At 49.5% G+C, this 25,283-nt stretch overlaps 1 protein-coding gene across 2 annotated transcripts in view; it reads right to left on the reverse strand.

The window, feature by feature from the left end:
* Positions 1-25,283, reverse strand: part of OSGEPL1 (O-sialoglycoprotein endopeptidase like 1) — a 152,750-nt gene that overhangs the window by 86,797 nt on the left and 40,670 nt on the right. For both annotated transcript variants that reach the window (XM_073647843.1, XM_073647844.1), the window contains exon 3: positions 11,025-11,412. In XM_073647843.1, the coding sequence (XP_073503944.1) occupies positions 11,025-11,412 (388 nt within the window). The remainder of the gene's footprint in view (positions 1-11,024; positions 11,413-25,283) is intronic.

Raw genomic sequence — 25,283 nt, forward strand, 5'->3', positions numbered from 1 at the left:
GACTCTTGCCCGCTCACCTGGGAGCGCTCACCTGCTACCTGTCTGCTAGCCTACCTGGAGGCTCCGCCGTCACGTGCCGTGACCACCTGCCTGTCCAGAGACTCTTGCCCGCTCACCTGGGAGCGCTCACCTGCTACCTGTCTGCTAGCCTACCTGGAGGCTCCGCCGTCACGTGCCGTGACCACCTGCCTGTCCAGAGACTCTTGCCCGCTCACCTGGGAGCGCTTATCTGCTACCTGCCTGCTAGCCTACCTGGAGGCTCCGCCGTCACGTGCTGTGACCACCAGCCTGTCCAGAGACTCTTGCCCGCTCACCTGGGAGCGCTCATCTGCTACCTGCCTGCTAGCCTACCTGGAGGCTCTGCCGTCACGTGTCGTGACCACCTGCCTGTCTAGAAACTCATTCCCTGCTGTCACTTGCCGTGACCACCCGCCTGTCTAGAGACTCATTCCCTGCTGTCACTTGCCGTGACCACCCGCCTGTCTAGAGACTCATATCCCGCTGTCACTTGCCGTGACCACCTGCCTGTCTAGAGACTCATACCCTGCTGTCATTTGCCGTGACCACCCGCCTGTCAAGAGACTGTCCCCGTCACTTGCCGTGACCTCCTGCCCTTCTACCCAGAGACTGTCCCTGTCACTTGCCGTGACTACCTGCCCGCCTTCCCTGGGAGCCACCCGCTTCCTTAAAAGGACTGCCCCTTTGTATAGTTGCTCAGAGGTTCCACCTCCCAGACCCGTTACAGTTTGCTCGGGCTATGGAACCCGGTGGCACCCAAACTCCCTCGCTCTGTCCCGTCAGAGGTCCCAACAGGAGTCCATCCTGAGCCACCTGCGGAATGTCAACTCCCGCCTGGACACTCTGACTGCTCCACCAGCAACCACCGCTAGTGTCATGACTCGCAACCCGGCAGCGCCGCTGCCCACCAATACCATGGCATCCTGCCCCGGACCCCGGCTTTCTGCACCTCCTCGCTTCGGAGGAGACCACGCTCAAGCTCGGGGCTTCATAAACCAGTGCACCCTGCATTTTGAACTCCTGGCCCACCAGTTTATCACCGACAGGGCCAAAGTGGCATTCATCATGTCCCATCTCACTGGGGAGGCACTGGCATGGCTTAACCCCCTGTGGGAAAGAGGGGATCCTCTGGTGTCCGACCTGTCGTCTTTCCTCACTGCTTTCCGAAGAGTCTTCGATGAACCGGGATGAAAGACCTCATCTGCCTCCTCTTTGCTATGTCTCCGCCAAGGGAGTCTCACCGTGGGCCAATACGCCATACGGTTCCGCACCCTCGCTTCTGAGCTTGACTGGGATAATGAGGCCCTGGTGTCCGTCTTCTGGGAGGGTCTTTCCGGTCGGATTAAAGATGAGCTCGCCGGTCGGGACATTCCTACCACCCTGGATGATCTGGTGTCGCTGGCTATCCGGATTGACATCCGGTTTCAAGAACGGACCAAAGAGACCACCCGTGAGAGAAGGTTTCCCCGCCTAGCTCCTACTTTCCAGAAACCTGTCTCCTCTTCTGTCACTCCCCGGGCGCACTCACCCAAGTCCATGCAGATCGACCAGACCAAGATGGTCAAATCTCGCCAAGAGTCACGCCGAGCCGAGGGGAGCTGCTTCTATTGTGGCAGTAAGGAGCACCTGATTCGTTCCTGCCCGGAGAGGCCGGGAAACTCCAGTGTCTAGGACCGCTCGGAGAGGTCGCCCTAGACAAAAATAAGTCCTCTCCAACCCTGACTTTGTCTGTATCTATCTCCTGGGGAGAGAACCGTCACTTTGAACTCGCCCACCTGGACTCTGGATCCGCTGAAAACCTCATCTCCCAGTCCCTGGTTGAGAAATACCGTATTCCCACCAAGTCTCTGGCTGAACCTTTGTCAGTCGCCTCCGTGGATGGAAGACTCCTTCCGGTGACCATCCTGCTCGTCACGGAACCCATAACCCTGCAGATGGGAATGCTGCACTCTGAGGTAATCTCCTTCCATGTGTTGTCCAGACTCTCCCACTCCCTATTGCTAGGTCTACCTTGGCTCCAGACACATGAACCCGTGTTGAACTGGCATTCTGGTGAAGTACTCCGGTGGGGGCCGGCCTGCCATAAGACCTGCCTGGTTCCGGTTCGTCCTCCACCTACCCCAGCTAATTTACCCGGTCTTCCGGCTCCTTACTGGCCCTATGCTGACGTCTTCGGAAAAAAGGAAGCAGAGACATTGCCACCTCATAGGCCATATGATTGCCCGATCGACCTGGTACCCGGCGCCACTCCACCCCGTGGGCGTATTTATCCGTTGTCTGCGGCTGAAACCCGGGCCATGTCTGAGTACATAAAGGAGAATCTGGCTAGGGGATTCAACCGGAAGTCTACTTCCCCGGCTGAAGCCGGATTCTTCTTTCTCAAAAAAAAAGATGGCTCGCTTCGCCCTTTCATTGACTATAGAGGAATCAATCAGATCACGGTTAAAAATAAATACCCCCTTCCGCTCATCTCTGAGTTATTTGATCGCCTTAAAGGCGCCAGGATCTTTTCCAAGCTGGATCTACGTGGAGCGTATAACCTGGTCCGTATCCGTCAGGGAGACGAGTGGAAAACGGCATTTAATACCCGGGACGGACACTATGAGTACCGTGTGATGCCCTTCGGTCTCTGCAATGCTCCCGCCATCTTCCAAGAACTGGTCAACGACATCTTCCGTGACCTTCTTTACTCCTGCGTGGTGGTATACCTGGACGACATCTTGGTCTTCTCTCCGGATTTTCCCACACACCGGAGGGATGTTCGTCAGGTCCTGCTTAGGCTCAGGCAGAACCACCTCTATACTAAATACGAGAAGTGCCTTTTTGAGCAGACCTCTCTTCCTTTCCTGGGCTATGTTATCTCCCAGACAGGCTTGCGAATGGATCCCGAGAAGCTCTCTGCTGTCCTAAAGTGGCCCCGTCCGGAGGGCTTGAAGGCGATACAGCGATTCCTGGGCTTCGCTAATTACTATCGTCTCTTCATTCCTCACTTCTCGTCACGGACTGCGCCCATATCTGCGCTCACCCGTAAGGGAGCAAATCGCAAGGTATGGTCACCCGAAGCTGAGGAGGCCTTCCTTTCCCTGAAGCAAGCCTTCTCCTCTGCCTCTGTGCTGCACCGTCCGGACTGCAACAAACAGTTCTACCTGGAGGTTGATGCCTCCTCCTCTGGAGCCGGAGCGGTGCTCACCCAAAAGTCTTCATCCGGGAGAATGGTAACCTGCGGCTTTTTCTCTAAAATCTTCTCCTCCTCTGAGCGCAATTACTCCATAGGAGACCGAGAACTGTTAGCCGTTAAATTGGCGCTGGAGGAGTGGCGTTACCTGCTTGAAGGGGCTCTATACCCGGTGATCATCTACACGGATCACAAGAACCTGGCATATCTCCAAAATGCCCAGAGACTTAATCCACGTCAGGCTCGGTGGTCTTTGTTTTTTGCCCGCTTCGATTTCATCCTTCATTTCCGCCCGGCGGACAAGAATGTCAAAGCTGATGCCTTGTCCCGATCCTTCCTGTCCTCCGACCAAGAGGAGTAGCCTATGCACATTATCGACCCCTCCAAGGTGATGAATATGGCCCCCTTGGATTTGACTCGTCTTCCACCCGGCAAGACGTTCGTGGCGCCTCCTGACCGTGAGACGGTTCTTCGCTGGGGTCATTCTTCTAAACTAGCTGGCCATGCCGGCCAAAAAAAGACCTTCCTACTCATTTCCCAGCATTACTGGTGGTCTACCCTGCGTAAGGATGTGGCAGACTTCGTCTCTGCCTGTTCATCTTGTGGCTGCAACAAAGTTCCCAGACACTTACCAGCTGGTCATCTCCTGCCGCTTCCCATACCTGTTGGCCCGTGGCAACATATCGCTATGGACTTCATTACCAATCTTCCTGTCTCTGCCGGGTGTACGGTCATTTGGGTGGTCGCGGACCGCTTTTCTAAAATGGCTCACTTCATTCCCCAGCCTGGTCTTCCATCAGCACCTGAGCTGGCTAAGGACTTTATCCGCCATATCTTCCGTCTCCATGGCCTACCCCTCCACATCGTGTCGGATCGAGGGGTTCAGATTACCTCACGCTTCTGGAGAGCCACATGTAAACTGCTGGACGTCACCCTGGACTTCTCCTCCGCTTACCACCCTCAGTCCAATGGTCAAGTGGAGCGGATCAATCAGATCCTTACCAGCTATCTCCAGCACTTTGTTAATGCCCACCATTCTGATTGGGTGGACCTCCTTCCTTGGGTCGAATTCTCTTATGATAACCACGAGAGCGAATCCTCTTCCAAATCCCCATTCTTTATTGTCTATGGCCAGCACCCCCGGATTCCGTTTCCCGCCTCCGCCTCTGTGGACAACCCTGCCGCGCAGTCTCTTGTCAGCGAGTTTTCTACCATTTGGGAGAGTACTAGGTCTGCACTTCTTCAGTCCTCCGAGCGGATGAAGCGATATGCTGATAAGAGACGTCTGGATCCGCCTCAATTCCGTCCGGGAGACAAGGTTTGGCTCTCCTCCAAACATGTACAGCTCAAGATACCCTCCTACAAGTTAGGTCCTCGCTTCATCGGCCCTTTCGAAATCCTCAGGCAAATTAATCCAGTGGCCTACAAATTAAAACTCCCGGCCACCTTACGGATTCCCGACTCCTTCCACGTATCTCTCCTCAAACCCGTTCTCTTTAACTCTTTTTCCAACAATCCAGGTACTCCTCCTGCTCCGGTTTCCGCTGAAGACGTCTTTGAGGTAGAGAGTATTCTGGCCACTAAGAGGGTAAGAGGAAAGACCTTTTTTATGGTAGATTGGAAGGGGTTTGGTCCTGAGAAGAGAACATGGGAGCCCCGGGAGAACATCCATGCCCCTCTCATCCTTGCTAAATTTCTCTCTGGCCTAAAAAAGGGGGGGCCTAAAGGGGGGGTACTGTAGCGTCGGCGTCCCTGCCTCCTGCTAGGCAGGGACGCCGTTCCCCTCACCTCTCCGCTCCGTGCCCGGCGGCCTCCTCCCGCTCTGCTGGCAGCGCGTGCTGCTTCCCGCCCTCTGTGCTTAGGGCGCGCACGCGCGCTCCCCCTCTCTTAAAGGGGCCGCGCGCGCCGTCCTAAGGAGTCCCCGGCCAATGGCCGGAGGACCTCACCATATATAAGGCACCTCCTCCAAAATGGAGGTGCCCGAGGAATGTTGTTGCAAAGCCTTTCAACTCTGCTTCAGCCCTCAGGTCCCGTTACCAGTTACCTGCCAGATTCCTGCTTGATACCTGCCTGATACTTATCCATCTGCTTTCATTCCTGCGGTCCGACAGTCTGCCTACCAGCCCTGCCAGTCTGTCTATGGATCAGTCTGCCCGCTCACCTGGGAGCACTCACCTACTACCTGTCTGCTAGCCTACCTGGAGGCTCCGCCGTCACGCGCCGTGACCACCTGCCTGTCCAGAGACTCTTGCCCGCTCACCTGGGAGCGCTCACCTGCTACCTGTCTGCTAGCCTACCTGGAGGCTCCGCCGTCACGTGCCGTGACCACCTGCCTGTCCAGAGACTCTTGCCCGCTCACCTGGGAGCGCTCACCTGCTACCTGTCTGCTAGCCTACCTGGAGGCTCCGCCGTCACGTGCCGTGACCACCTGCCTGTCCAGAGACTCTTGCCCGCTCACCTGGGAGCGCTTATCTGCTACCTGCCTGCTAGCCTACCTGGAGGCTCCGCCGTCACGTGCTGTGACCACCAGCCTGTCCAGAGACTCTTGCCCGCTCACCTGGGAGCGCTCATCTGCTACCTGCCTGCTAGCCTACCTGGAGGCTCTGCCGTCACGTGTCGTGACCACCTGCCTGTCTAGAGACTCTTTCCCTGCTGTCACTTGCCGTGACCACCCGTCTGTCTAGAGACTCATATCCCGCTGTCACTTGCCGTGACCACCTGCCTGTCTAGAGACTCATACCCTGCTGTCACTTGCCGTGACCACCCGCCTGTCAAGAGACTGTCCCCGTCACTTGCCGTGACCTCCTGCCCTTCTACCCAGAGACTGTCCCTGTCACTTGCCGTGACTACCTGCCCGCCTTCCCTGGGAGCCACCCGCTTCCTTACAAGGACTGCCCCTTTGTATAGTTGCTCAGAGGTTCCACCTCCCAGACCCGTTACACTTCAACAGGACGTTGTTGCAAATGTTGCGAACATTGGAAGAAGATCGGAAGATAAGGTGGCCTGAATTTGTCTCAAAGTTGGCGTGGGTGCACAACAATCGGGTCCATGCCACCACTGGGTACACACCATACAAACTGCTGTTTGGTCGGTATGGTTGGGAAATTACTGAAGTAGGCCTCTTTCACATGTCCGGATATTTCCGGTACTGGAAAAACCAGTACCAAGTGCTATCCGTGTCCGAGTGTAATATCCGTGTGGCAACCGTGTGAACCATCAGTGTGACACGTACCAGCGTCTGGGAAAAGCAGTTCAGTTGGCGCCTGGGAACAGCGCTAGATGCTGAATCCAACTCTCATCATCATCGCCTGGTCTCCCTGCGATCAGCGCAACCAAGCGACGCTGATGAGAGTTGGAGTCAGCACTCGCTGTCGGTAAATAGAGTGTATTAAATAAATAAATTTAAAAAACAACAGCTCCTTAATTTTACTATCCAGCTGAGGGAAAGCAGACAGCTGGGGGCTGGTGTTATTATTCTGGGAAGGGGCCAATAGCCATAATGGTTCCCAGCCTATTAACAGGTCACAGCTGTTTGCTTAGCCTTTACTTATTATTAAAAAGGGGGACCCCCCCCAAAAAAAGTGACGTGGGTCGCCCCTATTTTTTAATAACTAGCAAAGGCTACATCGAAAGCTGCAGGCTGATATTAATAGGCTGGGAAGGGGCAATGGATATTGACAGCCAGACCTAATGCAGAGTCAGTGTCAGTCAGGATCGGAGGCGCGCTTACAGCCGCCGCTCACTGGACTCAGAGTGGTGACTAAACCAGCTAAAATGCCACCCCCGTGACTAAAACCAAATGCTGCCGGAAAGAATAAAGTTACATTTTTCCCCACAGCGTTCAGCTACGTGCAGGCGCTGGGAAGTTTAGTAACGCTATTACCTGCAGATTAGTGACATATCTGCAGGTTAATAGGTTTTTTTTGCTGGTGACAGGTTCCTTTAAAGGGGCTGTGCAGCAGTTGAGGTGACTATTATGATGTTCTGCAGCAGATTAGATGTGTATTATGAGGTTTTTCAGCAGTTGAGGTGGCTGTTGTGATGTTCTGCAGCAGCTTCGGTGTGTATTATGATAGGTGTGAGCAGAGGCGTATCTAAGGGGGTGCAGACGGTGTGCCATCAGGCCGCCTAATGCGGCGGTCCGAAGTGTCTCACCCGGCGGCTGCATTTTGCAGCCCCCCGGACAAATAGTTGGTCGTTCTCTGAGCCAGCTGTCAAGCTGACAGCCGTCTCAGAGAAGCTGCAGCGTGCTGGCTCCCAGCGTCGTTTTCAGACGCGAGTACAATTGAATCTCTGGCAGCTAGGTTAGAGCAACGTCAACAGCATGATCAGATCATGTTATCACACTGCTGACGGCATTCGCTGGCGCTGCAGAGGCGCGCATTGGTGGTAACTGCTCCAGTGGAGCCGAAGACACCAAATATTAAGTGTGTGGGGGAGATTTTGTGTGGGGATGGGGAGTAAAGGAGGTGGGGAAGATTTGAGGACACAGTTTGGGGAGCAAGGAAGGGACAAGTGCAGACAAGATGGGGAGCTGGAGAAATTTGAAGACACAAAATGAGGAACAAGGGCGGAGATGGGGGGCATGTATGAGGAAACATTATGAGGGGGATGGTGCGGACACAGTATGATGAGTGAGGGCACAGTATAAGGAGCGAGGGGGTGGTGGGTGCAGAAAGTATGGTGAGTGGGGAGCAAAGGGGGGAAATGTATGTATGCAGACACAGTATTCGGAGTGAGTGGGGGTATGGGTCCGGACACAGTATGAGCAGCGAACGGAAAAATGTATGCGGACACAGTATGGGGCGCGAGGGTGATGGGATGTGTGCAGACACAGTATGTTTTACCAGATTACCCAGAGGGTAAATAAGCCCTAATTCAGGGATGTATTAAAACATGACTTTAATTAATAAACTTTCTGTTAAAAAAGTGGAAATTTGATATTAAAATTATTTCAGGCTGTCTGTTATTTATGGAAAAAAAATCTTTTCTCTAAAACCTATCTGATTAATTAATCAATCTGAGTATATTCCCGAAATTACAGACTCTAAGATACATACAGTTCATAAATCATTTGTCAGTTTAGTAGTAACTCCCCTATGCTGCAGTTCATAGGTTAGTTTATCAGGTAGATTGCTCACTATGATATACACAGATTCCCTGATGCTCTCTAAAACAAACATATAGCCACCCCAACAAGTTTAGTAATTACTGGCTTCCTCGGGGGGCTGGGGCTATAGTGCAGCAAAAATGGGTTAATGACTTTGCTACGTTTGCATTGGTCTATTCGATTTCAATAAGAAACATGCTTTTATGCAACTAATTGGATCCATTGATACATGCCTAAATTAGGGCTTATTTACCCTCTGGGGAATCTGGTAAACGTATGTAGTCATCCCTAAAGGGGTGTATACACTCTTTGGTTGTACACACACAGTATGGGAAGCGAGGGTAATGGGATGTGTGCAGACACCATATGGGGAACGAGGGTGATGGGATGTGTGCAGACACAGTATAGGGAGTCGGGAGGATGTGTAAGCAGGCAGGATGGACAGTGAGGGGGTAAATATATGAGGAGACAGTATGGTTAACAGGGGGATGTGACAGGAGACACTATGAGAAGGGAGGGGAAGATGTGTGAGGAGACTATTGAGGGGAATAGTGTGAGGAGACAGTATAAGGGGAGAAAAGTGTGAGTGGGCACAGAATAAAGAATGAGTAGTGTGAGGTGTAGCATGGGGGACAGGGTAAGGGCACTGCCAGGAGGGGACAGTATGCCAAGGAGGGGGGAGTGTGATGAGGGGGCACAGTATAGAGACTGGGACCTATAGGGGGGACACAGTGACAGGATAGTGTGAAGAGAGGGCCTAGCATGGAAAGGAGATGACAGTATGGAGGGCAAGTACTATAAGAGGGAGGGGTTTGGGGTCATATTTTGTGCATGAGGGGCAATTATTTATTCAGGGAATCAGCTAAGGGCATATATCTTTATTCAAGAGCATTATAGTGACACTGCTATTTTTAAGGGCATCGTGTGGGTATGTGCTGCAGAAAACCGGAGAAAATGGAAGTCTGCAGAGATGAGCTGTGGATAAGAAAAGTCATCATGGAGTCTGTGCAATATGAAGAAAAGAAAGAGAACGACTCCAATCCTAGACGTCATCTATAAGGTACCTGGATGTAAATGTTTTTTTGTGATGCTAATTTTCATGTTTCTATTTGTTAGGAGCATTAAAGGGATTGTCCAATTTTGTGATGAGTCTGCAGTCATTCTATGTGACTGCAGACTTCTGAATTCTCACAGTACACACTGCACGCTGTCTGGAATCTCTGGTGCAAGCGATTTGCATACATGTGGTCACGTGCCCACTAGACATGCGTGTCCTCACTCAATGAAAATGAACTTAGAAATGCGGGACATGTCTGGTCAGAATGTTGCCAGAAGTATACAAATCTCATAATTGTGCTTACATGGCCGTCCACTTTTGCCTAAAATGGTGCAGTGCATGCGCTGTGAGAATTCAGAAGTCAGCAGTCACAGAGTGACTGTAGACTTTCATCTCAAACCTAGACGAGCCCTTTAATTATAAAATGAAGCACTGTAGCATGGCAATCCTAACAGCGTGTAAAATACTTACTGTCAGGATCTGCTTGCAGGCTCCATCAGTCATCACATAGTCACTTTACTCATATGCAATTTTCATACTTCAGGTCACGTGACAACGAGTTTCTCACCCTGCTTCTCTCAGTTTTTCACTGAACATTGAGAGAATTAGGGAGAGCAGCTCGTCGGCATGTGACTAAGTGTGGAAACCGCATATGTGCTTGGGAAGGGGGGCAATTGCTAATCATGTAGGAGGTTAGATCAGGCAAACAGGGCGGTATCATTGCATCTCACACACACGATAATAATCTTTATTTTTATATAGTGCCAACATATTCCACAGTGCTTTACATACATTATCATCGCTGTCCCCATTGGGGCTCACAATCTAAATTCCTTATCAGTAGGTCTGTGGAGTGTGGGAGGAAACCGGAGACCCGGGAGGAAACTCTTGCAAACACAGGGAGAACATACCAACTCCTTGCAGATGTTGTCCTTGGTGGGATTTGGACCCAAGACCCCAGTGCTGCAAGGCTGAAGTGCTAACCACTGAGCTACCATGCTGCCCTACACAACCGAACTTACGCTTAATGGTGCCCTGTGCAAAAGTGCCCATTTGTGCCCAAACACTATTGCTTTTTTCTTTTTTTTACTCAGTTTCCCTAGGATACGTGCTTGGGCAGGAGGCTTTTTTTTACATCCTTGGAAAATTGATTAAGGCCTGATTCTCTCATCAGTGTTTCGTGGTTCATACTTGGACCACAATGCAAGGACTTGCCGTGGATCTCCTGACCTGTACTCAACAGCTTTACATATGCAGCCAGCCCATGCATCATGGCCCAAGTATGAATCATGAAACAATGATGTGTGAATCCGTCTTTCCTGCCATAAAATGACCCCACCCACATGTATTATACTACACACTACTGCAAATCTGTGGTCAGGAATCTGAACCTGAAATCCCCATCAAAACCTTAAATATCATTAAATTTTTTTTATTTTTTTTTATCCCCATCTTGTTTTAGACATTTCCCTCTCTCGCTTTCCCATCTATCCAATTCACTTCCCGTACCTAATCTTAGATTTTTTTCCCTTCCTGACTTACCCTTGCTCTGTTTATTTATTGTAGTAAAACTTATTTGCCTCAAACAGTTTAAAACGCTTGTTAATTAGAAAAATGTAATAAAAAACTATTTGTAAGGTTAAATGCAAACCAAATGACAATACCTTGTCTAAGGCTTGACCTGGTGATTCATCCTGTGACTGTCCAAGTAACAAAAAGTCTGAAATACCATTAGCTACGGACAAGATGCAATGGCCTCCCGAAATTAAAAGCACCAAAAAAGGAAATTCCACTTGGTGCAATAATCGAATTGTTAATGCATGAGCTTCCATATGGTGGATTGGGATAAAGGGTTTGTTATAACGTTTCACCAAATTTAAGCTGTATGAAAGACCAACTCCAAGGCTTAATGCAAGTCCAGGCTTTACTGTTGTTGCAATGGCCGAAACCTCATGTAGAGAGATGCCACTAGACAGAATAGCTGCATTAACAACTCTGTCAATATTATCCTTGTGAAGTTGCTGTGCCACACTTGGTATGATTCCTCCAGTTCTGGAAAAGAAGTGTAATGACAAAAATAAAACACTTACAGAACACAGAAACTTTATAAAAATTTATTTTTCAGTACTACTATGTAAGAAGGTTTCTCTGCTTTATTACAAACTGCTTAATAAAAACATTACTAAAGGGTTAACCATACTTTCAAGTAACTTTTCAAAATAGACTGACCTGTGTGTACATCAGCAATAATACAGTTTCTGATGGTTAGTTGACTTATATTCTGCATTTTCACCAGTTTTACTTTCTGCAGACACCATCTCTAATTTACATTCCACTTCGAGCTCAATTGAGGAGCCGAGATGCTATAATGTCTTTCATAGACAGCACATCACACATTCCTGCTTTTCATCCCTTTTTAGCACACAGAGAGAAGCAGCAGGAGCATGGAGGACATTACATGGTAGTGCTGAGGTGTCTGAATACGAACCCAGCACATGGGGTGAGGAAAAAGACTTGTTAGAAACCTCAGCACACTCCATCTGTGTTTTCCTTTGCTTGTTTCCGCACTATGCTTCTAATTCCTCCTCTCCACTCTCTTCTACAAAGAGTATAATGGGCTGTACCACATCACACCACACAGAGCTGTCCTTCTGGTCTCAGCAATGGATATATGAACTTTTTTCCAAGTGGATGGTGCATTCAGGACACAGAGGGAGAAGTGTCTCATATCAACAGAAGTAAGCAGATTTCTCTGAGAACATACTTATGCAATGTGTTGAACGTTCAGTTCTGTTTTAAAGTATACTTCCAGTTTTGCAAAAAAAAAAAATGGATTAAAAGTGCAGGAGTCTGCCCAAAATAGTTTTTCTAAATCAATAAATGAGTGGTTTAATAAAAAAATATATATATATAGGTCTAAGGCAAAATTCACCAAAGTCTAGACACCCTCACAATAGTAAATCTGATCTATTGCCTTCTATGGAAGAGTTGTCTAGTCAACCTTTGTGATCTATACAGAGGTTAATTTGTAGTTATAGGGAGGAAGTGAGCTGTAACCACATCCTATTGTTAAATAGTGGATCCTTCGTTATTTATATACAGTGCTAAGAATAAATGAGTATACCCCAACTAAATCCTTTAGTTTCTTTTCGGAATCAACATTTTCTATGGGATAACATACCACAAAATACTCCCACAAATGTGAGCCATTATTTAACAAAGAAAAACTCTTCCCATTTCATGCTGTCTGCAATAGCACCACATGGAATAGAAATGTCAAGACCTGAGAAAGGAAATAATTTCTTTACAAAAGAAAGGTGAAGACTACAATAAGATCAGCACAGCTTTACTTTTCAGTCAGAACAGAAGCATCTTCTGACGAGAAAGGTTGAAGAAAATCGACATGCAAGTTTACTGTAGTTAGTTAAATAAGTAGACAGCCAAATTGGGGTGAGTGTTTTCTGTGACACAATATGGCATACACTGCAGAGGAATGGCATGCATGGGTGTTGTCCATGAAGGAAGTCTTTCCTCTTTAGACAAAGCTAAGGGGAAGGCATTTGTGCAGATTTATCCCAGTGTCAATTGTTTCAAAGTGCCAGGGCAGTTAAACATGGCAAGTTGGACAGGGCAGGAGACAGGCAAGACATGCAAGACATTTAAACAAACTTGTGCCCAGTTATTTTGTACTGCAAAATGTATTCACCCTATGTATTTGTCTCATTTATGTTCTAGCTGCTGCAGACACTCCTATCTACTGCCCTTTCACTCACTCTGCGTTCATATCAACCCCTATTCTCCTCTCCTATAAACCGCTCTCACGTGCTTTCCACATTCTTAAACAGCACAGATCCATTCACTCCAACCATACAACACAAGAGACGAGCTCACAAATCTCTTAACCATTTGCTCACTCTCTCTATTCTCCTTCTCCTAGTTGCAGGAGAGCTCTCGGCTCTTCTTGTATTAGTAAGTTTAACTCATTCCCTGCTACACTCAGAAACTCTGAAAATCTCATTAATATTCTTTGCATGTCTTTTGTCTCTTTTAACTTTGCCCTCTGGAACCCACGATCATCCTGTAACAAACTCTCCTATAGCCATGACTTTTTCCTTTTAAATTTACATAATTTTCTGGCTTTCTCTGACACCTGGATCCAGCAGTCCGACACCACCGCCGCTGCTGCTTTCTCGTATGGCGGCCTACATTTTTCCCATATCTCAAGACTTGAAAACAGACCAGGTTAAGGGGTTATAAAAAAATATATAGCTGCACTCTAGGTTGCTAGAAGGATCCAATTATCTAAATGTATGTCCAAGGAAGTATGAAAAAGACAGCACTCACCAATGGATGCCAATAAAAGATCCTTTTATTTCAGATCCAGCATACAGGATCTTTTATTTGCATCCATTGGTGAGTGCTGTCTTTTCATACTTTCTTGGACATTTGATTAGCACTGCTTATTTAGACATAGCACCTCCTGATGTGGATAGCCAAGGGCTTAAAAAAAAAAAAAAAAAAAGTCAGAGTTTTTTTTGACTAAACAGGCAAGATTTGGGAACGGATACCGGCATACTTCACTTCTATGTGGTATTTAGATAATTGGAACTACACTGCTCAAAAAAATAAAGGGAACACACAAATAACACATCCCTAGATCTGAATGAATGAAATATTCTCATTGAATACTATGTTCTGTACAAAGTAATTTTGTTGTCAGCACATTCAACACAGAAATCATAAATGGAAATCAAATTTATTAACCAATGGAGGCCTGGATTTGGAGTCACCCCCAAAAGTGGAAAAACACACTACAGGCTGATCCAACTTTGATGGAATGTCCTTAAAACAAGTCAAAATGAGGCTCAGTATTGTGTGTGGCCTCCACGTGCCTGTATGACCTCTCTACAACGCCTGAGCATGCTCCTGATGAGGTTGCGGATGGTCTCCTGTGGGATCTCCTCCAGGATGGCACATCAATGCGAGCTGTGGCAAGGTTTGCTGTGTCTGTCAGCGTAGTGTCCAGAGGCTGGAGGCGCTACCAGGAGACAGGCCAGTACACCAGGAGACGTGGACGAGGCCGTAGGAGGGCAACAACCCAGCAGCAAGACCGCTACCTCCGCCTTTGTGCAATGAAGAACAGGAGGAGCACTGCCATAGCCCTGCAAAATGACCTCCAGTAGGCCACAAATGTGCATGTGTCAGCACAAACGGTTAGAAACCGACTCCATGAGGGTGGTATGAGGGACCAACGTCCACAGATGCGGGTTGTGCTCACAGCCCAACACCGTGCAAGACGCTTGGCATTTGCCAAGGAACATCAGGATTGGCAAAGTCGCTAGTGGCGCCCTGTGCTCTTCACAGATGAAAGCAGGTTCACACTGAGGACAGGTGACAGACGTGACAGAGTCTGGAGACGCCGTGGAGAGCGATCTGCTGCCTGCAACATCCTTCAGCATGACGGGTTTGGCAGTGGGTCAGTAATGGTGTGGGGTGACATTTCTTTGGAGGGCCGCATAGCCCTCCATGTGCTCGCCAGAGGTAGCCTGACTGCCATTAGGTACCGAGATGAGATCCTCAGACCCCTTGTAAGACCATATGCTGGTGCGGTTGGCCCTGGGTTCCTCCTAATGCAGGACAATGCCAGAACTCATGTGGCTGGAGTGTGTCAGCAGTTCCTGCAAGATGAAAGCATTGAAGCTATGGACTGGCCCGCCCGTTCCCCAGACCTGAATCTGATTGAGCACATCTGGGACATCATGTCTCGCTCCATCCACCATTGCACCACAGACTGTCCAGGAGTTGGCGGATGCTTTAGTCCAGGTCTGGGAGGAGATCCCACAGGAGACCATCCGTAACCTCATCAGGAGCATGCCCAGGCGTTGTAGGGAGATCATACAGACACATGGAGGCCACACACAATACTGAGCCTCATTTTGACTTGTTTTAAGGACATTACATCAAAGTTGGATCAGCCTGTAGTGTGTTTTTCCACTTTAATTTTGGGGGTGACTCCAAATCCAGGCCTCCATTGGTTAATAAATTTGATTTCCATTGATGATTTTTGTGTGATTTTGTTGTCAGCACATTCAACTTTGTACAGAACAAAGTATTCAATGAGAATATTTCATTCATTCAGATCTAGGATGTATTATTTGAGTGTTCCCTTTATTTTTTATGAGAAGTGTACATTACTGCCATGAAAAATAGATCAGTGCTACATTATGTACATGTGGAATTTTGGAAAAATGGAACCGCAATATTGCTCTAGAAAAATTTCCAGTAGAAGCTTGTGGAAGGATATCCCAAATGTTTAACCCAAGTCATTCAGTTTAAGGGCAATGGTATGGTCATGGAGATATTAAGAAAAATATTAACAATTCTTTCTCCCCCTGAAACCCCTCTCACCCTCCTATCTACCATTTGTCACCAGAGAAGAGCTGACAATCTAAAGAGCGATCTCTCTGCAAATTATCACCTACAGCAGAAGTGACTTGTAAACAAATGCTGGCACAGGAGGTGCTACCAACCCAATCAAAATGTGAGTGTATTTCCCTCTGTCAGAAGCAGGGGATAATTAGACACAGACCCCCGACAATTTACATCTAGCTGTTGAGGCTTGTTCATTTGTAGTACTTGGTTGAAAACCCTTTGTTGGCAATGACTGCCTGAAGTCTTGAACTCATGGACATCACCAGACGCTGTGTTTCCTCCTTTTTGATGCTCTGCCAGGCCTTCACTGCGGTGGTTTTCAGTTGCTGTTTGTTTGTGGGCCTCTCTGTCTGAAATTTAGTCTTTAACGAGTGAAATACATGCTCAATTGGGTTGAGATCAGGTGACTGACTTGGCCATTCAAGAATATTCCACTTCTTTGCTCTAATAAACTCCTGGGTTGCTTTGGCTTTATGTTTTGGGTCATTGTCCATCTGTAGTATGAAACGATGACCAATCAGTTTGGCTGCATTTGGCTGGATCTGAGCACAGAGTATGGCTCTGAATACATCAGAATTCATTTGGCTGCTTCTGTCCTGTGTCACATCATCAATAAACACTAGTGACCCAGTGCCACTGGCAGCCATGCATGCCAAAGCCATCACACTGCCTCCGCCATGTTTTACAGATGATGTGGTATGCTTTGGATCATGAGCTGTACCACACCTTTGCCATACTTTTCTCTTTCCATCACTCTGGTAGAGGTTGATCTTGGTTTCATCTGTCCAAAGAATGTTCTTCCAGAACTGTGCAGGCTTTTTTAGATGTTTTTTTTAGCAAAGTCCAGTCTAGCCTTTTTATTCTTGATGCTTATGAGTGGCTTGCACCGTGCAGTGAACCCTCTGTATTTACTTTCATGCAGTCTTCTCTTTATGGTAGATTTGGATATTGATATGCCTACCTCCTGGAGAGTGTTGTTCACTTGGTTGGCTGTTGTGAAGGGGTTTCTCTTCACCATGGAGATTATTCTTCGATCATCCAGCACTGTTGTCTTCCGTGGGCGCCCAGGTCTTTTTGCATTGATGAGTTCACCAGTGCTTTCTTTCTTTCTCAGGATGTACCAAACTGTAGATTTTGCCACTCCTAATATTGTAGCAATTTCTCGGATGGGTTTTTTCTGTTTTTGCAGCTTAAGGATAGCTTGTTTCACCTGCATGGAGAGCTCCTTTGACCGATTGTTTACTTCACAGCAAAACCTTCCAAATGCAAGCACCACACCTCAAATCAACTCCAGGCCTTTTATCTGCTTAATTGAGAATGACATAACGAAGGGATTGCCCACGCTTGTCCATGAAATAGCCTTGGAGTCAATTGTCCAATTACTTTTGGTCCCTTTAAAAACAGGGTGGCACATGTTAAGGAGCTGAAACTCCTAAACCCTTCATCCAATTTTAATGTGGATGCCCTCAAATGAAAGCTGAAAGTCTGAACTTCAACAGCATCTGAATTGCTTTGTTTAAAATTCATTATAGTAATGTCTAGAACCAAAATTAGAAAAATGTTGTCTCTGTCCAAATATATATGGACCTAACTGTACCTATAAGGTCGCAGTCAATCCGTGCTTTGAGTTACGTACTCAGACAGCCAAACACAAATGCATGACCCTGACTAAAACCTCAGATGAGGGGAGTGGTTATAAAGGGGTGGTTCAGTCACCATCAGTGGGGGGTCTGACATTTAATGGGGCTAATCTTTATGTAGCTATCTGCCACACTTTCCATGACGAAGCATTTAAAAAAAAATCTGCGTATGACAATGTGGATTTAACATTTAAAACAATGGGAGCCAGTTTGTGGCTGGATTTCACATGGAAATTGTCAAAAATCTGCATGAAATTTTGACCCTACCCTAACATTTTGGCGGTACATGCCTCTACAGCTTACTGTTTTGGTATAAAAAATATTTAGATTTGTGAGTCCTCAGTGGTTGATACCTTTTAATGGCTAACTGAAAAGATGGTAACAAGTTGCAAGCTTTCGAGACTACTCAGGCCTCTTCATCAGGCTAGTATAACACAAAATCTGAAGAGTCACATATTTATACACAATAGGACACAGAAATAATGCAGTAGATGAGACAGGTGACCGAAAGCAGAACTATTACTATGGGAGAGATAAACAGTTCTGGCTATAAATATTTTAGCAGTTAATAGATAAGGAGAGTGAAAGTTTTATTTTCCTGTGACTTGGTCCAGGGTTGTGATGACCCCACAGGTCTGATGAGCACATTCCTTAGTTGATGTAGAATGACATAAATCCATGCGACACATTCATTCCTGCGCTGAAGGTGTCAAAGGTGAGCATGAGTTTATATTCCGAGACTCTTCTTTTGCTCTGAGATTTGAAGTTACCTTTTAATACCAGTAATTTCATGTCTTTGATGCTGTAGCGTCGGCGTCCCTGCCTCCTGCTAGGCAGAGACGCCATTCCCCTCACCTCCCTGCTCCGTCCTCGGCGTCCTCCTCTCGCGCTGCTGGCAGAGCTCGCTGCTTCCCGGGCACTGTGCTTAGGGCGTGCGCACGCTCCCTCTCTCTTAAGGGGGCCGCGCGCCGTCCTAAGGAGTCCCCGGCCAATTGCCGGTGGAGCTCCCATATATAAGGCACCTCCTCCAAAATGGAGGTGCCCGAGCAAAGTTGTTGCAAAGCCTTTCACCTCTGCTTCAGCCCTCAGGTCCCGTTGCCAGTCTGTTTTCCAGCTCTGTCTACCTGCTTGCATTCCCTGCGGTCCGAAAGTCTGTCTTCCAGCATCCGCCAGTCTGTCTATGGACCAGTCCGCCTGCGGTCCAGGAAGCTCCTGCCTGATACCTGCCTGAGACCTCCTGCCAGCCAGCCGTGAGACTCTTACCTGCTCAACTGGGAGCGCTCACCTGCTTCCCGCCTGCTAGCCTACCTGGAGGCTCTGCTGTCACTTGCCGTGACCACCTGCCTGTCTAGAGACTCTTACCCTGTCTCTTGCCGTGACCATCTGCCTGTCTAGAGACTCTTACCCTGCTGTCACTTGCCGTGACCACCTGCCTGTCTAGAGACTCTTACCCTGTCTCTTGCCGTGACCATCTGCCTGTCTAGAGACTCTTACCCTGCTGTCACTCGCCGTGACCACCCGCCTGTCTAGAGACTGTCCACCGTCACTTGCCGTGACCTCCTGCCCTTCTTCCCAGAGACTGTTCCTGTCACTTGCCGTGACTACCTGCCCGCCACCCCTGGGAGCCACCCTCTTCCTTACAAGGACTGCCCCTTTGTATAGTAGCTCAGAGGTTCCACCTCCCAGACCCGTTACAGTTTGCTCAGGCCATGGAACCCGGTGGCACCCAAGCTCCCTCGCTCTCGGACCTATGCCATGAACTATCCCATCAGAGGTCCCAACAGAAGTCCATCCTGAGCCACCTGCGTAATGTTAACTCCCGCCTGGACACACTGACTACCTCATCGGGACCTGCTTCTAGTCTCACGACTCCTACCCCGGCAGCGTCGCTGCCCATCAATACCATGGCATCTCTTCCCGGTCCCCGCCTTTCCGCCCCGCCTCGTTTTAGTGGAGATCCCGGTCAGGCACGGGGCTTCATTAACCAGTGCACCCTGCACTTCGAACTTTTGGCACACCAGTTTTCCACCGACCGAGCCAAAGTGGCCTTCATCATGTCCCATCTCACTGGGGAGGTGCTGGCTTGGCTAAATACTCTATGGGAGAGAGGAGACCCCCTGGTGTCCAACCTGCCAGCCTTTCTCACGGCCTTCCGGAAAGTCTTCGACGAACCAGGACGAAAGACCTCATCCACCTCATCTCTGCTACGTCTCCGTCAAGGGAGTCTCACCGTGGGCCAATATGCCATACGGTTCCGCACCCTTGCTTTTGAGCTTGCCTGGGATAACGACGCCCTGGTGTCCGTCTTCTGGGAGGGTCTATCCGGCCGGATTAAAGATGAACTTGCCGGTCGGGACATTCCTACCTCTCTCGACGACTTAATAACACTTGCCACCCGGATTGACATCCGGTTCCAGGAGCGTACCAAAGAGGTCACCCGTGAGAGGAGGTTTCCTCGCCTTGCTCCTACCTTCCAGAATCCCGTCACTTCCTCTGTTACTCCCCAGGCGCACTCACCCGAGCCTATGCAGGTCGACCAGACCAAGATGGTCAAAACCCGTCAAGAGTCACGCCGTGCCGAGGAGAGCTGCTTCTACGGTGGCAGTTGGAGCACCGGATCCGTTCCTGCCCGGAGAGGTCGGGAAACGCCTGTGTCTAGGATCGCTCAGAGAGGTCGTCCTAGACAAGAGTAAACCCCCTCCATCTCTGTTGCTGTCGGTCTCTATCATCTGCGGGGAGAACCGTTATTTTGAACTAGCCCAACTTGACTCTGGAGCTGCCGGAAATCTCATTTCTCAGTCCCTGGTAGAGAAATACAGCATTCCCACCAAACCTCTGGCTGTACCCTTATCTGTCGCTGCCGTGGATGGGGGCCTATTACCGCATCGCATCCAACTTATCACCGAACCCATAACTCTGCAGGTGGGAATGCTGCACTCTGAGAGCATCTTCTTCCATGTTCTACCAGGACTCTCTCATGCCCTTTTGCTTGGCCTACCTTGGCTCCAGAGACATGCACCCGTGCTTGATTGGCAGACTGGAGAAGTCCTTCGCTGGGGACAGGACTGCCATAAGACTTGTTTAGTTCCCGTTCGTCCTGCCCGTCCTTCTCCTCCCCCAGCCAATCTACCCAGCCTGCCGGTACCCTATTGGTCTTATGCTGATTTCTTTAATAAAAAGGAAGCAGAGACATTATCTCCCCATAGACCATACGATTGCCCTATCGACTTGGTACCTGGCGCTACTCCGCCCCGAGGGCGTATCTACCCTTTGTCCGCTGCTGAGACCCGGTCCATGTCTGAATATATCGAGGAGAACCTGGCCCGGGGATTTATCCGGAAATCTACCTCCCCGGCGGGAGCAGGCTTCTTCTTCGTTAAAAAGAAGGACGGCTCACTCCGTCCCTGCATAGACTATAGAGGCCTTAACCAGATCACGGTGATGAATAAATACCCCCTTCCGCTCATTCCCGAATTATTTGATCGTCTGAGGGGTGCTAGAATCTTCATCAAGCTGGATCTCCGTGGGGCTTATAACCTGGTTCGTATCCGTCAGGGGGATGAATGGAAGACGGCATTCAACACCCGGGACGGCTACTATGAATACCTCGTAATGCGCTTCGGTCTCTAATGCTCCCGCCGTCTTTCAAGAGTTGGTCAATGATATCTTCCGTGACCTTCTCTACTCTTGCGTGGTGGTGTACCTGGACGACATCTTGGTCTTCACTCCGGATCTCCCCACACACCGGAGGGACGTTCGTCAGGTCCTGCTCAGGCTCAGGCAGAACCACCTCTACGCAAAATTTGAGAAGTGCCTCTTTGAACAGACCTCGCTTCCTTTTCTGGGCTACATCATCTCTCAGACCGGTCTACGAATGGATCCTGAGAAACTTTCTGCCATCCAGAAGTGGCCCCGACCGGAGGGGTTGAAGGCTATCCAGCGGTTCCTGGGCTTCGCCAACTACTACCGCCTCTTCATTCCGCACTTCTCTTTCCGGACTGCCCCTATCTCTGCGCTCACCCGTAAGGGCGCTAATTCCAAAGAATGGCCGCCCGAGGCAGAGGAGGCCTTCCTGTCTTTGAAACAAGCTTTCTCTTCCGCTCCTGTGCTGCACTGTCCGGACCGCAACAAACAATTCTTCTTAGAAGTAGACGCTTCCTCCTCCGGAGCCGGAGCGGTGCTCACCCAAAAGTCGTCTTCCGGAAGAATGGTAACCTGCGGCTTCTTCTCCAAACTCTTCTCCTCATCTGAGAGCAATTATTCTATAGGAGACTGAGAATTGTTAGCCATTAAGTTGGCACTGGAGGAGTGGCGTTACCTGCTCGAGGGGGGCTCTTCACCGGGTAATAATCTACACGGATCACAAAAACTTGGCTTATCTCCAGAGTGCCCAAAGACTTAACCCGCGCCAAGCCCGGTGGTCCTTGTTCTTCGCCCGCTTTGATTTCATTCTTCATTTTCGCCCGGCAGACAAAAACATCAAAGCTGATGCCTTGTCCCGATCCTTTTTGTTCTCCGATCTAGAGGAGGAGCCAAAGCACATCATCGACCCCGCCAAGGTAATGCAGGTGGCTCCCGTGGATCTAAATAGTCTTCCACCCGGTAAGACGTTCGTAGCAGTACCTGATCGTGAGAAGGTCCTACACTGGGGACATTCGTCTAAGCTAGCTGGCCATGCTGGCCAGAAAAAGACCCTCCTGCTTATTACCCAGCATTACTGGTGGCCTACCCTGCACAAGGACGTAATAAACTTTGTCTTAGCCTGTGCGTCCTGCGCCCGCAACAAGGTTCCTAGACATCTGCCAGCCGGCCGCCTTCTGCCTCTTCCCATAACTGCTGCCCCATGGCAGCATATAGCTATGGACTTTATAACGGATCTCCCTGTCTCTGCTGGTTGTATGGTCATTTGGGTTGTCGCTGACCGCTTCTCTAAGGCTGAGTTCACACGATGCGTTTTTAATGCGTTTCCGCGGCGTTTTTGAAGCTGCGGAAACGCATTAAAAACGCATGGTAGAAGGGCAGCAATGTTCCCCAATTGAAATCCGCATGTGCTGTGCCCATGATGCGGATTTTTCCGCAGCGTAAACGCTGCGCTCAAAAATCCGCAGCATGTCAATTAATTTTGCGGAAACGCTGCTTTTTTGTCGCCATTGACTTGCATTAGACCACATGGAATCCGCATCACTGTATATGTTGATGCGCATTCCGTGCGGTCTAATGTGCGGATGGTACCCGGGTGTGGAGGAGAGGAGAGTCTCATTCACACCCAGGTACCATTAAAAAACACATACATACACTCGCCTTCTGACGGCCCGCGCAGCGCTCCTGCTTGGGGTTGAATGAAGAAGGACCTTCGATGACGTCAGAGTCATGTGACGGGTCACGTGGCGCTGACGTTGGCAGGTCCTAAAGTCTTCACTGCCGGCAGCCGGGACCGAGCGAAGCAGGACACCGGGGGCCGTCAGAGGGTAAAGTATATATTTATTTCTTATTTTTTGACATTCACACACTATTTAAATGCATGCCGGTTGCATGGATTTATATAGTGTGAAGTTGACAAGCACTTTCCAAGTGATGCTAAAATCGCTTGGGAAGCGCTTGTCAACCCGCATGCAGAAATGAAAGTGAAGAACGCTTCATTTCCGCATGTCCCTGGCAGGAAACCGCATGTACAATCCACATGCGTTTTTTCCTGCCAGGGAGATGCAGAAATGCTCAGGAAAAAATCCTGAGCATTTCTGCATCGTGTGCACATACCCTAAGATGGCTCACTTTATTCCCCTGCCAGGTCTTTCGTCTGCATCTGAGTTGGCTAAAGACTTTATCCATCATATTTTCCGTCTCCATGGTCTCCCTCTCCACATCGAATCCGACCGAGGAGTTCAGTTCACCTCTCGCTTCTGGAGAGCCATGTGTAAACTGCTGGGGGTCACCTTGGACTTCTCCTCTGCTTATCACCCACAGTCCAATGGTCAAGTAGAGCGGATCAACCAAATTTTAACCAGTTACCTCCGGCACTTTGTTAATGCCCACCATTCCGACTGGGTGGATCTTTTACCGTGGGCCGAATTTTCCTATAATAATCACGAGAGCGAGTCTTCCTCCAAATCCCCATTTTTTATCGTCTACGGTCAACATCCTCGGATCCCGTTTCCCGTCTCCGCCTCGGTGGATAATCCGTCCGCGGAATCTCTTGTTAGCGAATTCTCTTCCATTTGGGAAAGTACCAGATCCGCACTTCTTCAGTCCTCCGAGCGGATGAAGAAACAGGCTGACAAAAGACGTCTGGATCTGCCCCAATTCCGTCCTGGAGATAAAGTCTGGCTCTCGTCCAAATATGTCCGGCTCAAGATTCCTTCCTACAAGTTAGGGCCTCGGTTCATCGCCCACTGGAAGTTATCAAACAAATCAACCCGGTGGCCTATAAATTGAAACTCCCGGCCAACTTGCGGATCCCTAACTCCTTCCAAGTTTCTCTCCTCAAACCTGTGGTACTTAACTCTTTTTCCAAGTCTACAGGTACGTCTCCTGCTCCGGTTTCCGCTGAGGACGAGTTTGAGGTAGAGAGCATTCTGGCCACAAAAAGGGTAAGAGGAAAGACCTTTTTTCTAGTGGATTGGAAGGGGTTTGGTCCTGAGGCGAGAACGTGGGAGCCCAGGGAGAACATTCATGCCCCGCTCATCCTTGATAAATTTCTCTCTGGCCTAAAAAAGGGGGGGCCTAAAGGGGGGGGGGTACTGTAGCGTCGTCGTCCCTGCCTCCTGCTAGGCAGAGAGGCCGTTCCCCTCACCTCCCTGCTCAGTCCTCGGCGTCCTCCTCCCGCGCTGCTGGCAGCGCTCGCTGCTTCCCGGCACTGTGCTTAGGGTGTGCGCGCTCCCTCGCTCTTAAAGGGGCCGCGCGCGCCGTCCTAAGGAGTCCCCGGCCAATTGCCGGTGGAGCTCCCATATATAAGGCACCTCCTCCAAAATGGAGGTGCCAGAGCAAAGTTGTTGCAAAGCCTTTCACCTCTGCTTCAGCCCTCAGGTCCCGTTGCCAGTCTGTTTTCCAGCTCTGTCTACCTGCTTGCATTCCCTGCGGTCCGACAGTCTGTCTACCAGCATCCGCCAGTCTGTCTATGGACCAGTCCGCCTGCGGTTCAGGAAGCTCCTGCCTGAGACCTGCCTGAGACCTCCTGCCAGCCAGTCGAGAGACTCTTCCCCGCTCACCTGGGAGCGCTCACCTGCTACCCGCCAGCTAGCCTACCTGGAGGCTCTGCCATCACTTGCCGTAACCACCTGCCAGCCAGCCGTGAGACTCTTAACTGCTCACCTGGGAGCGCTCACCTGCTTCCCGCCTGCTAGCCTACCTGGAGGCCCTGCTGTCACTTGCCGTGACCACCTGCCTGTCTAGAGACTCTTACCCTGCTGTCACTTGCCGTGACCACCTGCCTGTCTCGAGACTCTTACCCTGCTGTCACTTGCCGTGACCACCTGCCTGTCTAGAGACTCTTACCCTGCTGTCTCTTGCCGTAACCACCCGCCTGTCTAGAGACTGTCCCCGTCACTTGCCGTGACCTCCTGCCCTTCTTCCCAGAGACTGTTCCTGTCACTTGCCGTGACTACCTGCCCGCCTCCCCTGGGAGCCACCCGCTTCCTTACAAGGACTGCCCCTTTGTATAGTAGCTCAGAGGTTCCACCTCCCAGACCCGTTACAGATGCTGTTATCAGGGGAACAAAAATGCTTGGCTACAGGTAGATCTATTCTCTTTTATTGTGTGGCGATGATGATTCATCCTTGTCCTAAGTTTTTGCCCCTTGTCCCCAGCTGGACATTTGGTACATATAATTAAAGTACACTACATTAGATGTGATA

The sequence above is a fragment of the Phyllobates terribilis genome, unplaced genomic scaffold (genome assembly GCF_046119375.1).
Source record: "Phyllobates terribilis strain yellow unplaced genomic scaffold, ASM4611937v1 Scaffold_9__5_contigs__length_417890890, whole genome shotgun sequence".
In the NCBI taxonomy this organism is placed as follows: domain Eukaryota; kingdom Metazoa; phylum Chordata; class Amphibia; order Anura; family Dendrobatidae; genus Phyllobates; species Phyllobates terribilis.